Source organism: Rhizopus delemar, genomic scaffold, assembly GCF_000149305.1.
Source record: "Rhizopus delemar RA 99-880 supercont3.4 genomic scaffold, whole genome shotgun sequence".
Classification (NCBI taxonomy): Eukaryota; Fungi; Mucoromycota; class Mucoromycetes; order Mucorales; family Rhizopodaceae; genus Rhizopus; species Rhizopus delemar.
The window spans coordinates 399903-413546 of record NW_027137830.1 but is presented as its reverse complement, the minus strand read 5'-3'; the positions used below and the strand labels follow the sequence as shown (position 1 = coordinate 413546).

The following is a 13644-nucleotide window of genomic DNA, read 5'->3' as shown; positions in this document are numbered from 1 at the left end:
AAATTGACCTGAACGGTCGCGGGTCCATCTGCACCGATACTGGGGAAATAACAGTGCTGGCTGAGCTGACTGAAGGCGGTACCGATCTGTTGTCCGTTCTTTGTGAAATAGACCTGCCCTGTCTCGGGACAGTAGCCACATCCGACCGTATCCCCAGGGCCCCAAGATGGCCCGTAGGCCTGTCCGCCGGTCGCATCATCACAAAACTTGTGGCCGTCATCACTGTGGTAGCCCACGGAGAATTTATTCCAACCGGGCATACGAAAGATGGGATAAGGCTGTGTGCTCAGACCGATGGCGATCACGGTCTCCTTGCTTGGGACTCGTTCGACCGTGAGTTCAAAATAATGATGGGTGATGGATTCGAATTTGGATCCATACTCTTTCAGGCTGAGAAAAGGATGCGAGCCTTGAGCGATCACATCAAGATCTGGATAGGTTTGTTTCAGTTGTGGCCAGAAATGAAGTGTGTGTCCAGTGGCCGTGAATGCTTGTGGGCCGTGAGGATGTTGATAGAGTGTGTTTGTCTGTGGGGTATCATCGATATGAATCACAGAGAGGAATCCGTGTTGTTGGACTTGCTGTACTTTCTCGGATGGGAAACGATCCAGCTGAGAAGAAAATGCTTGGATGAACATCTCTCCTCTTTCAAAGGAATCATAGCTTGCGTCCTTGTATTTTCCATACTGAAGCACTTGGGCCTCACTGGATTGTAAGGCATGATCATAACTGGGTGGCTCAATATCGTCATTCATTTTATAAAGCACAAAAAAAAAGAGAGAGAGAAAGAGGATAGCTGAGTCCTTTTTTTTTTTTTAATATATGGAATCATTGGAAATGGAGTCACAAATGACCAGAGAAGAAAGACGAACCGAGTTGATTGGATAGGATAACATGTTCAATTTTTATTTGTAGTTAAAGCAGGTGGTGGAGGTGGTAAAGGTTGTTCAACAATAGCACTCTTTTGGATATCTGCCAAACTTTTCACATGAGTGAACCGACCCGCATGTTTCACCGACGTGCCATCTTCTTCCAATTGTTTTTGCAGCAGGGCCTCGCCCAACCGTCTTCTTCTCATCTCTTCTTCTTCTTCATACATCGGTGTGCTCCTAAAGGCCTCGATCGTCGCATCCGTCAAGGGTCTTGATGCGATACTGGATTCTCGCATGGCCACACTTTCAGATGAACGACAGGCAAGGATCGGTGCCTGAGAATTGACAGAGATGCTGTCGACAAGGACCTTTTCGGTGTCCTTGCCAGGCTTGGGCGTGATGATGACGGGTATGAGTTTATTGTTCTTTTTGTTTTTACGAGAGACGACTGTGATCCAGAAAAGGGCGACTGCACCACAGATCAAGCCGATCACGGCAATCACAATCACGGCAATAGCCCAACCGGGCAATGCGTTATGTGTTGTGTTATGAGAGTTATTAGTGTTATTTGTGGTATCGTCCGTAGTTGAATTAGGGGTAGATGCGCTGTTTGGATTACTATTGAGGTGGGTAGATGCAAGTTCTAGTATAAAAATAGTCTAAGTCTATGCTTTTATAAATAATAAGCAAACTTTACGAGTTACAGTAAAATTGAAAGGTCGGGGATATTGGCTGTCTGGATCTGATAATTCTAGAGTTACATTAGCTGTCGAAGGTAATAAAAATCCATACATTGTCAAGTTTTGACTTGTTAGACTTGGACTTAAAAACCAAGAATCATCTACGGTGATATGGATGCCACCTGTCAATGTGGTAAGGTTGTTGTAATTTTTGACATTGACATAAGCGTAGTTGATAATGTAATACAAGTAAAGGTTCAAGTATTCCTTTTGTATAAAAATAGGTTTAGTTTGGTTGTATGCTAATAGTATTTGTATCTCTTTACTGCATTGACATAAAATGGATTACTGCGAATAAAGAAAAAGTTAAAAAAAAGGGGGCAAGAGAGTAGGATTGTTTACTTGTATTTCCATATAAAATAATGGCTTGTGCCATTCACCCAAATGTCTGTTGTTGTTGGTGTACAAGCTGATATACCATTATTTTCTTTGGAACATGATTCAACTAAACTACTAAAGTCTATCATAAAAAAAAATTAAAATTTCAACCTTTTTCAGGAGATCAAATCCTTTACCGCTTTCTCCACTCATGAAAAAGGAAAAGTTATTTTAAATGTAAAATGGAATCTATACTATTTATGAAGGGGAGCAAGAAAAAGAGAGTAAGTAAAAAAAAAGAAAGAGAGAATGAATGTATCTAATATATAAAATTAAGGAGTAAAGAGAAGAACAGCGAAAAAAAAGAAATTTTTTTAGACTTTATCTAAACTGAGTGAAAATAATTCAATGAGCGAATAAATTGAAAAAAAAAAAAAAGTAAAGTGATTGAATGATTCTTTTTTTTTTTTTTTTGGGTGAGAAAAAAGAAGAAGGCTTTAAAGTAGAATCGTTTATAAAAAGATGAAAAAGAACATGAACATTCAAGCCTATTTGTCAATAGACTATCCTTTTTTTTTTCTTTGCAAAAGAAGAGTGCTCATCTCCATTCTTCTTTATCAAAGCCTTCTCGTTTGACAACTTTGCATTCAGTGAGAGGTAGGAATAATAATAAAACCTTTTTCTTGGGGGCCTCGACTTTGAATGTAATACAAAATGGGACTTTCCAGATATGAAAGGGGGTTAGACAACTCACACCCTGCAAACTCCTTGCTTTTCAGTCTGATATTTCTTGCCCCGAATGTATGAGAGTAGGACAGGCTCCTGTCATGGATTCTGAAATGAGACATCCTAAAGACATACGCGTACAAATAAAAAAAAACAGGTTGGAATGATTCAAAAGGATTTTCCTGCAAGGAAGCTTATTTTTCATCAGGGGAGAAAGCGGTGGCAAAAAAAAAACCCCCCATTCAGCCTGTACCCTTTTTTTTTTTTTTCTTCCGGACTTCAAAGGAAGCAGTGAAGAGATGATCAGAATGGATAAAAATGAATGATTTCGATAGATGTGATACTTGTAGAAAGAGTGTACTTTAGAGTTCAAAAGACACGATGAATGAAACAAAGCAGATTAAACTAAAACTGAGAGTCAAGTGGTGGATAGGATGAATCCATCTGATTTTATTTAGAAAAGAAGATGGGGTTGATGTGATGTTTAGACGGTACCCCTGTCCAATTAATTTCAAGAAATTAATCGTGGTTTATTGAAAAGGACTTGTATTCAAATGAAATAGGACTTGTAAAGGATGTAAAGAAGTCAGTAAACCCCTTGATGACTAAAAATACATTTCAGTTTGATGACCCTTACATAAATAAGCTACCGAATCAGACAATCTGGGATGCATCGTTCACCTTGATTGAGAATGAGGAACAGAATGAAAAAGTTTGTTTGGTAATCAATAGGCCTACAGGTTTAAATAACAAAAAGGGTGATTCAAATTGATCGTCTTTTTGAAATCATAATGTAGGGCTGTATGCATCTTATTCTACCTTGCCGATTGTTTTTTTTTTTTTTTTCTTTCTTCTTTTGTGTGTGTCATGATTTAAAAAAGAGATCTGTTCTTTATTGTTCCAGAACGATCAATAAAGTCACAGAGACAGATCATGTGTGTGTGTAGAGAGGGAGAGAGAGAGAGAGAGAGAGAGAGAGAGAGAGAGAGAGAGCCCTGAATTAGATTCAAGTTACTGGACTCTAGAAAGATGATGTAAATGAGACTTTTAGAGTTTTATTTTTAAATGGTTTTAGAGATGAAAGCATCATAAAATGTACAAATGATTTTTATTCTCAAACAAGTCTTTAGTCATTGGACTTGGATACTATTATTACTTTTACTACCAATTCAGGTTTATCAAAGTATGACAAAATGAGAGAAAAAAAAAGAGAGAGAGAGAAAGGTCTGTGTGCAGGTGTACAGAAAATATTTTCCCTTTTTCTTTATTTACATAAGCAAATGTACTACATAATTTCTTTTATAAAACAATACATGATTTGATAGTCTATAACATGTTTGCTGTATTAAAAGAAAGTGTAAAGAAATAGAAATCTAATCAAAAGATGATCATTATTGTACACGGTGTTGTGTGCTATCATCAGATGGTTAGTGAACCATAAAGATAAAACGTGGACAGATCGCCATGGATTGCTTATGAAGAGTACATTTGTTACACAATTATAAATGAGGACTGTTATCAAGATTAATATACAAAACATATCATTTTTTTTATTGTTGAATAATAAAAGGGCATAGAAAAGATTAAGAATAAAAAAAAATCTTTTGTGATTTGAATACTTTTTTTAAAAAAAGGGGGGGAGGGGAATCATGTTTGTTTCTTGATAGACCAGCATATGAATCAAATATGAAGTTGCTTTATAATAAATAACAGGCATGAATGTCTAGTGTATTTTAATGACCTATGAAACAATGAGGATCAACCATCGCCATCCTTCATTCAACTTACAGCTTAATCGACTACAATCTGGACACCAACTTGTTTCAAAATATCTTTTATGAACAAGACAATAACTTTTACCACGACCAGAGCAAACAGGTAAATTGATGGATGTGGAATAGGATTTCATCATTTTCTTATTCGTACACATAAATTGAAGAAGAAAAGAAAGCCATCCTTTTTTTTTATTTTTTATTTTTTTCCTTTTTCTTTTTATATGTTCAGTGGCTTGTTACCAGTTTGTTTCACCTAACACACAAAGAAAAAGTAGATAGAAATGGTGTGAAAATACAAGTAGACTTATTTACACAGAATCACAAGTGGGTCATGGGAAATTATTTTATATTCAATTTATGACTCCACACACACACTCTCTCTCTCTTTGGGGGTATATTCATATTCAACCCAGTCTGGTGTATTGAGATGATGTAAACAGAATGAACCCTTTAGTCGATACTATCCAAACAAGAAAATAGAATCATCATCATCCAATGTGGCCCCGACTCTTGTGGTAGAGTGATACATGTTTCTTTTTTCATGACCCGTGATACTATCGTATGTTACCTCATCCTGTTACTGTTCATCAACGGAAATCATATTCTCCCAAGTTTGCAGTCAACAAAAAAGGAAAATCCACCCTAAAATCAAGATGAGTTATTTTTGCCCCCTTTTTCTTTTTATCTTGTCTCATCTTGTTTGCATAAAGAGTACAGACTCGATTTTATTTCACTGCTTCAGTCAATGCAAACATAAAAGTATTACAAAAAAAACTTGAAATTTTACACAAAATGAATTTCATCCAACAAACATAGACATGCCTTTCTCTTTATCAAAAAAAAGAGCAAGTTTGTATAATCATCCTTTCTTTTATTGCCTATCGATCCATGAAAAAGAGGTGTAAAGGGGGTGTTGATAAGTTGTAGGATCGAGATCTGTAATTCAATCTGGAAATTATAATCACAAGACAAGAATGGCCAAGATGAAACGCAATTGTTTTCATGTAGTCGATTACTCATAATAGAAAAGTTTAATAAAATATTGGCCTGAGCGTTTTTTGTTTATATTTTACATCTTTTTCTCTAAATTCAAATTACGAATGTTTCGTATTACATGTATTGTTCACTGAATACAAAGAAACAATTGAAAATCAATCATCCCATTTTATTCTTCACCATCTCCTTTGGGGATTCATACCAAATGTATTTTTAGGTTTTTTTAAAAAAAATTTGTGGTATGACGACATTTAATTTAGCATTAAAAAAAAAGAGAAAGAGAGAAAGGAGACAAATAGAGTGCTGTGTCTACATCATCCACCCTGCTTTTATCTTAATCACATTCAATTGTCTTCTTTTTGTGCTGTTTCCAGATGAAAGCATTTAAAAATGATACAATCTTTTAATCATCAAATTCGGTCTGTTTTTTCTTTTTAGAACCTTCTTTTTTAATTATGCCACTCTATCGTGGCACGACTGGCTTTTATTTTCAGGGGCATAAAAAGATGTCATTTGTACAACTCACAATCCTTGACTAAACCATTGTTTATAAACCGCTTTCATGAATCACACACATACTCTATTCTACACCATCTAATTTACCTCAACTATTCTTTTTATGCGCTATTTTTTTTAAAAAAAAAGTAGTTTGGTTCAAATCTTTTCGATTCATCTGCTTTATCCTAGAAATCGAAATGAATCTAGCCTGTGGAAACACAAAAAAAAATTTTTTTTTTATTTCTGCCGTTGTACTGCTTGTGATCAAGGTTATGCAAACCATTTTTAAGCAACAGATCGACGCTAAGAAAAAATACGGGTTTAGTAAAACAAATAGTAAAGTTACACTTCATTTTGTTCAACTTCAAGTGATTGTTATATAAAAAAAAAGAGAGAGACTTTTTCTTTATGGAATTCACCGCATTTTCTCTCGATTAGGGTGAACAGTTTTGTTTTACCATTGTTAGAGAACATCTCGTAATATCCACATGTTCATGATCAAAAAAAGCCTTTGGAAAAAAGACATGTTTATAATATTGAAGATGCTTTTACACATGGATCCTATCTTTATATCATCACTTCTGTTTTCACAAGAAGCTATTTTCGTGTTTGTTCAGGAAAAAATATTTCAAACTCAGAACAAATTTCATTTAAATTATTTTTAAAATTTATTATTAGTGCATGAATTGCATGAAAAAAGAAGCACTATTACATTGGCTTACAATTTAAGCAGTCTATGACTCTAGTGGCTGAATATCTAAAAAAAAAAGTCTTAAAGGTTTCTCAGAGATCCTATTGCATGCATCTTTATTCCTAGACGATCATGTCTCTTCCTGCAAAAGCTCTTTTTCTTTTCAGTTTACTTTTACATCTTGACCAAAACTGTCCTATCCGGTTGAACTCAGAAAGTAAATCGGAAGATAATCAATGCCATAAGTGCATTGCTCAGTGTATTTTCTAATATCAGCATTCTTGTGCATAAGAGCACTACCCATCACAATCGAATGGTTTTTTCAATGGCTCATGCTATGCCAAACTATCCAGGATACTCGCAGTCAAATTGAAATCGTGCCCAGTGACAGTTCCATCTTTGGTATTTTCAACAGCCCAAATACTGCCATTTGCCTTTCTCTACGTTGAAAGGACAGGTTCCCTGATACTAGCCTTCGTCATGAATGAAGATTCTCTACCGAATACTAAAGCTGACATCATGAGTACTACTCTGGCTTCTGGTGATCGTATTTTATCTGCTAAATCATCTATCCCGATCGTATTGGCTGGGATGGGCAGTATCGAGAGCGATCGGAGGATTTCGTAAACATCATCTATGCGACATGCCTACTCCATGTCTAAATTCATATTTCTCTGCGCATTTCAAGATGACGCTCGTTTTGATATCACTGCTTACATTCACAAAGAGTTCTTTTCTGAGGTATGATTATCCTTCGTATGCTATCATCGTGATCGTGTGGGTGAGGCAGCAGACGTACATTGGTTAGACATACACAGATACCTTATGGGTCACTATTTCGCTCCAAATACCCGGTATCAAGAATCTGTGAGAGGCGTCGGATTCAGAAGAGCTGCCGAAGAAACAGGGCGTGTCTGATTGATGAGTTTCAAACAAATCAATGCTGCCCCCCCCCCCTCCTGTGAATACCGTCGTCTGATAGTCTTCAAGAGAATACCGAATCCACGGCCATAATCAAAGGATGAAATAATCCTAAAGCTATTTATCATAACTTACTTTGGTAATCAAATACTTTGATCAATGATGATCAAAATTGTTTGCTGACTTGTTTTTTTTTTGTTTTTTAGTTGTACAAATCAAAATTACAAAATGATCGTGCAAAGCATCTCAGATGCTGAAGAGAATGAAGAACGATGCGTTTTACTTCAAATTCTGTCATTTTCCAGCACACTTATCGCTGTGTTACCCTATATGCACTTTGGTAAGTTTGGGCTTTAATTGTTTTAATTGCAAGGTTAAATAAAATAAAAAAAAAGTAAAAAAAAAAGATTACTTCAGTAATCCATTGATTTATGATAGAAACGATAAAATATTTGCAGTGCACAAATCATAAGGTATGTCTGGTATCGATAGACTTTCCTGGTTTATCCTCAAGATCTCACCAAGTTAAAAAATTACTTGAAAAAAAAAAAAAACTTCAATTCAATACGTAGCTGTAGGTACCTTTGCTGTTTCTAACAAAGCTTTTATTTATGATTCAGAAGCGCTATTATCAAATACAAAATTGTTGGAAAAATTTGAATGTAGACCCAAGACATTAGCCACGCTCGTGTCCTAATGTGCCAGACGTAGATAATAAAAAGCGAGCCACGCCCACTTTCTATTAATTCACCAAGAAAGTGTTAATCATATCAGTATCTAAGCCCAAGTTTTTTTTTTTTTTTTTGACATAATTTACTAGAAAGAGAGTGAGTTTATGTTTGTCTTTTTGTTTTTTTGGTATAGAAGGTTCAAAATAGATTTTACTACAAATCGTAATGAGTAGCCGTTGAAATACATGAACTTCAAATTCGACCAAAGCGGCAACTAAACTCAATGCAGGTTGCAATGAGTTTCAACTAAAAGTCCCTTTCTTAGTTTTTTCTTAAAAGTGAATCTATCAACAGCTACGACTTTAAGGGAAAAAAGCAATTTTCAAATGTATAGTGTTTAGTACAAAAGCTTCAAACCAAGCTCAAGAGCCACAATCTAACATAGCGGAAGAGAAAATAGCTAAGAAGAAAACTATCAGCCAGCTGTACCAGAGCTATTCAGACGTATATGTTTACTACCCTTAGTTACAACAAGGTTGGAAAGAAGTATGGTATACCTATATCTACCTTGACATCTTGGGTTAAGGCAGTAAAAGAAGCATACAAAAAGAAGAGGCCTTAGAAGTAGATAATGCTATTGAAGAGTAGCCAAAAAAAAATAAAAAAAAACCAGCACATTCGCAAAGCTGAAGGAAAAGCATATGGTTTTTGGAAGAATTTATTGACAACAACCTGGTAGTCACGCTAGATCAAACGGTTGACGCCCTCATTGATAAATTTGAAGGCTTTAGTATTTCTAAATCTGGCATGGATAAGCACTTGAAAGAAAACTGCTCTTCTATGTTAAAGAGGATCACAAAGATCCCTGCCAAACAAAACTCTCCTACGTTATTGAACCAAGATTTAGAGCTGCTGAAGCGTGGATTAAAGATTTTAATATCAGTTTTATGCAAAGCTGTATCTTCATTGATGGGTCTGGGTTCAATCTTCCTACTGTAAGAAGCCAGGGCAGATCCAAGAAAGAAGAGTCTGCAAACGTTGTAGTAGCAACCACCAGAGGACCATCGGTTTCCATATTAGGCGAAATTTATTCTCTTAATGTTAACAATGTTGGGCTCAGGGTAATTAAAACTGGTACAAAGTGGAAGGAACTCATAGCACTTCATATACACGTCCTGGATGTCCTTGACAAACACAATTTGAAGGATTGCAATTTAGTCATGGATAATGCTCCTATCCATAAGCCTGAAAAGTCTACGGAAGAGGTCAACAAGAGAGGGTATAAGATAATGTACCTTTCGCCTTACCCCCCTTTCTTAAATCCAATAAAAGAATTTTGGATCAAGGTAAAGGCACTTGTTCGCAGATCTCTGATGACAGACCGCCACAACTTAGTAGCAAGACTAAGAGAGGCTGCGGAGAAGGAGACTCCTGAGAGCTGTCAAGGTTGGATTAGACATTTTGAATACTTCTTTGAGTGTTGTTTAAATAAATAAGTGCTTCTTTAATTCGACCATGCAGCTGAAAACTCATTACAACCTGGTCAAACTTATTTTTATTTTAGTCGAAATAAAGGCACACAAATAGACGAAATAAGCAAGTTCATTTGGTCGAATTTGAAGTGGAAATGAAGTAAATGTTCTCTTTGAATACTAGGCAAACATACACTTAAAAAGATTCAGCTTCAGTTTCGTCAAGACAACCTTTTTAACCAGACTCGATCATTTCGTAACTCTATACTTCTCTCTCAATGTTACCCAACAGTATCCTTGGACCTCATCCTCTGGCTATCAATGACAAGAACTGAAAGAAATGAATGCGTGCACCGACGTCTTGACTGATTACCAGGTGGAAAACTAGTACCTTGTCCAAGGTATCCTTCTCAGTTGCTCACCAAACAACACGCAATAAAATGCTTCGATATGCACCATCGCTTACAAATGCCAGAAACAGTCCAGGATCCTCTATCATTCCTCTTTAACAAATTACCAAATAGAATATCATGTTCAGCTCACTCTGCCTCTACATGGCTTATTAGGTAGACTGTTATCTGTAATATACGTTATGAACTTGACTACCTGTTCCATGATAAGGACCAGCCTCCATTGTCATTCCAATCAGGGCAAATATTCCTCGATTGGATACTCTCTTCCTCTCACTGGTAATACTCGCTTGTTTCGCTTTTTTTCCCTTCCTTATCTTTTTTTACCCTTGATTCCCAAAGGGACTTTTAGCTTCCCTTAATCTGACTAGGGCGAAAACGATGTAATATTAGATACCATGAGCTCAAATTGGTCATTCATTTTTTGTATAAGCGCACTAGCAGCATTTTTTTGAAAAAGCCGTCTTACTTTGTATAGTGGCATGGAGGGAAATAACCTGCAACTTGGCATAAGCTTTGCTTTTATTAGTTACATTGATGCTTTGGTCAATAGTAATTTTGTCAGTTAAAATTATAAATCTTTTTGTGTTTGAAAGTTCATCCTGTTTGTTCTACTGTTGTTTATTCTCGATTGCTTCCTAGCTGCGATCACCAGTTCTCTGTCACACACATCTAAACAATCTCTGGGTCAAACAAACAATTGTTCCCAGCAAAGCATAAAGATGGAATATGACTTCAAAAAAAAAGTTTTCATTTAGTAAGTCAAACATGTAAAAGAAACTGTTACGTAACAATATGAAAATTGTTTTTCCAACTGGTTTTATTAGAAGAGAAAATAACCAACAGATTATCCACAAAAACGTAATCAATTGCTCCGCTCGAAAGCTCCATCAAGAAGGCACAATACAATAGCCAATAGAATTTAAGAATTCACTGAGTCACAAAGAACCAAGTTGCAGAAATCATTTTGTTTGGTCGGTTTTATAAATTGATAAAGCAAGGCACCATTTGAGTCAACTACAGGTTGACCAATCAATAAAATTCTACAGTTTGAGTCAAAAAAAAAAATGCATTTATTTAAATCAAAAACCTTGCTCTTCTTCTTCTTCCCCACTTTTTCTTTTTTACTTACATTTCTTTTTTCACATCAAAACCATGGCTCGTACACTTTACGATAAAGTTTTAGAAGATCACATCATCGACCGTCAAGAAGATGGCACTTGCTTGATTTATATCGATAGACATCTTGTCCATGAAGTGACAAGTCCTCAAGCTTTCGAAGGACTTCGCAATGCAGGCCGTCCTGTCCGTCGTCCAGACTGTACCTTGGCCACAGTAGATCACAACATCCCAACAAGTCCCAGAAAGAACTTTAAGAACATTGCCACTTTTATCAAAGAAGCCGATTCAAGAACACAGTGTGAAACGCTGGAGCAAAACATTGAAGCTTTTGGTTTGACCTATTTCGGTATGGAAGACAGTCGTCAGGGTATTGTGCATGTCATCGGTCCCGAGCAAGGTTTCACACTTCCTGGAACGACAGTGGTCTGTGGTGATTCTCACACATCGACTCATGGTGCCTTTGGCGCCCTTGCGTTTGGTATCGGTACTTCTGAAGTAGAGCATGTCCTTGCAACCCAAACTCTCTTGCAAAAGAAATCAAAAAATATGAGAATCCGTGTGGAAGGTAAGCCCTCGGCAGGTGTGACATCCAAAGACATTGCACTTCACGTCATTGGTGTCATTGGTACTGCGGGTGGTACGGGTTGTGTGATCGAGTTCTGTGGTGAAGCGATCGAATCCCTTTCGATGGAATCTCGCATGTCGATCTGTAACATGTCCATTGAAGCTGGTGCTCGTGCAGGTATGATTGCCCCTGATGACATCACATTTGAATACCTTCGCAACAAGCCTTTGGCTCCCAAGGGTGAAGAGTGGGATCGTGCCGTCGCTTATTGGAAGACATTGAAGTCTGATGCAGATGCTCAATACGATATCACTGTCGACATCAAGGCCTCTGATATTGCACCCACTGTGACCTGGGGTACCAGTCCTCAAGACGTGGCTCCTATTACGGGTAAGACGCCTGATTTAGACAGCATTGCTGATCCTCTTCGTCGTTTGGCTGTTCAGCGTGCTTTGGATTACATCGGTATTGCTCCCAATACGCCTTTGGAAGGTGTCAAGATTGACAAGGTCTTTATCGGATCCTGTACCAACTCACGTATTGAAGATCTTCGTGCTGCTGCTGCCATTGTCAAGGGCAAACGTGTCGCTGACTGGGTCGATGCCATGGTCGTGCCCGGTTCGGGCTTAGTCAAGCGCCAAGCCGAACGTGAAGGTTTAGACAAAATCTTCCAGGAAGCCGGATTTGACTGGAGAGAAGCGGGTTGTTCCATGTGTCTTGGTATGAATCCTGATCAATTGAAGCCCGGAGAGCGTTGTGCGTCTACTTCCAACCGTAACTTTGAAGGTCGTCAAGGTGCTGGTGGACGTACGCATCTTTTGAGTCCTGCTATGGCTGCTGCTGCAGGTATTAAGGGCTGTTTGACGGATGTACGCCACATGGAAGTGGCCGAGATCGCTCTGACTGGAAACGAAAGTCCTCGTCAAGAAGTTGTCGCCTCTGAATATGACGGATCTGCTGAGGTTTCTGAAAGCACTCAGGACACAACACCCGCCGTAAAGCCTCCTCAGCCTGCCTCGGACTCATCCTCTTCAGGTGGTATGCCAGCCTTCACTACCCTCAAGGGATACGCTGCTCCTCTCGATATTTCCAATATTGACACTGATATGATTATTCCCAAACAATTCCTCAAGACCATCAAGCGTACCGGTCTCGGTAGTGCCCTCTTTTACTCTCTTCGCTTTGATCCTCAGACTGGTGCTGAGAACCCTGCCTTTGTCCTCAACCAAGAACCTTTCCGTCAGGCACGCATCTTAGTCTGTACCGGTCCCAACTTTGGTTGTGGCAGTAGTCGTGAACATGCTCCTTGGGCCTTTAATGATTTTGGTATTCGCTGTATCTTGGCCCCCAGTTTCGCTGATATCTTTTTCAACAACTGTTTCAAGAATGGCATGCTCCCCATCGTCCTCCCTCAGGCCCAATTGGAAGCCATCGCTGCCGAAGCTCAAAAGGGTGTTGAGGTGGAAGTGGACCTCGTTCAACAGATCGTTCGTTATCCTGGTGGAGAAGTTTCCTTTGATGTGGAAGAATTCCGTAAACATTGTCTTGTGAATGGCTTGGATGATATTGGATTGACAATGCAAAAGGCAGACAAGATTGCTCAATTTGAAACAAAACGTACTCAAACATGGCCTTGGTTAGATGGTAAAGGTTATAAAGGAAAGGCTACAAAGATTGAAATCAATGGAGGTCAACAAAAGAAAGCAAAATTAGACTGGTAGATATCCAACTAATAAATCATTTTTGTATTATATGTAAATTTATAAATAAAAATATTTTTTAATATTCGTTTTATATACACTTTTGTGAGCGGTTAGTGGTTTGTAAAGGATGATAAAGTTCAAATATGTTTAATGCGCAACTTTAT

At 37.7% G+C, this 13644-nt stretch overlaps 5 protein-coding genes across 5 annotated transcripts; 3 read left to right on the top strand and 2 right to left on the bottom strand.

Annotated features, from left to right (window-relative positions):
• Nucleotides 1-898: 898 nt before the first annotated feature.
• Nucleotides 899-2143, bottom strand: RO3G_05668 (uncharacterized protein; the record flags this gene model as incomplete). The annotated part of the gene is made up of 5 exons (XM_067660258.1): nt 899-1515; nt 1570-1819; nt 1879-1900; nt 1955-2072; nt 2128-2143. 5 exons carry the CDS (start codon nt 2141-2143, stop codon nt 899-901), a joined length of 1023 nt encoding a protein of 340 aa, XP_067516359.1.
• Nucleotides 2144-4389: 2246 nt separating this feature from the next.
• On the bottom strand, nt 4390-4586 carry RO3G_05667 (uncharacterized protein; the record flags this gene model as incomplete). The annotated part of the gene is made up of 2 exons (XM_067660257.1): nt 4390-4397; nt 4445-4586. 2 exons carry the CDS (start codon nt 4584-4586, stop codon nt 4390-4392), a joined length of 150 nt encoding a protein of 49 aa, XP_067516358.1.
• Nucleotides 4587-6748: 2162 nt separating this feature from the next.
• On the top strand, nt 6749-7243 carry RO3G_05666 (uncharacterized protein; the record flags this gene model as incomplete). Its single annotated transcript, XM_067660256.1, has 2 exons — nt 6749-6833; nt 7032-7243. 2 exons carry the CDS (start codon nt 6749-6751, stop codon nt 7241-7243), a joined length of 297 nt encoding a protein of 98 aa, XP_067516357.1.
• Nucleotides 7244-8716: 1473 nt separating this feature from the next.
• RO3G_05665 (uncharacterized protein) lies at nt 8717-9704 on the top strand (the record flags this gene model as incomplete). The annotated part of the gene is made up of 3 exons (XM_067660255.1): nt 8717-8797; nt 9060-9487; nt 9575-9704. The coding sequence occupies 3 exons, from the start codon at nt 8717-8719 to the stop codon at nt 9702-9704; spliced, it is 639 nt and encodes a 212-aa protein (XP_067516356.1).
• A 1541-nt stretch (nt 9705-11245) lies between these two features.
• On the top strand, nt 11246-13498 carry RO3G_05664 (3-isopropylmalate dehydratase; the record flags this gene model as incomplete). The annotated part of the gene is made up of 1 exon (XM_067660254.1): nt 11246-13498. The coding sequence occupies one exon, from the start codon at nt 11246-11248 to the stop codon at nt 13496-13498; it is 2253 nt and encodes a 750-aa protein (XP_067516355.1).
• Between the last annotated feature and the right edge of the window lie 146 nt (nt 13499-13644).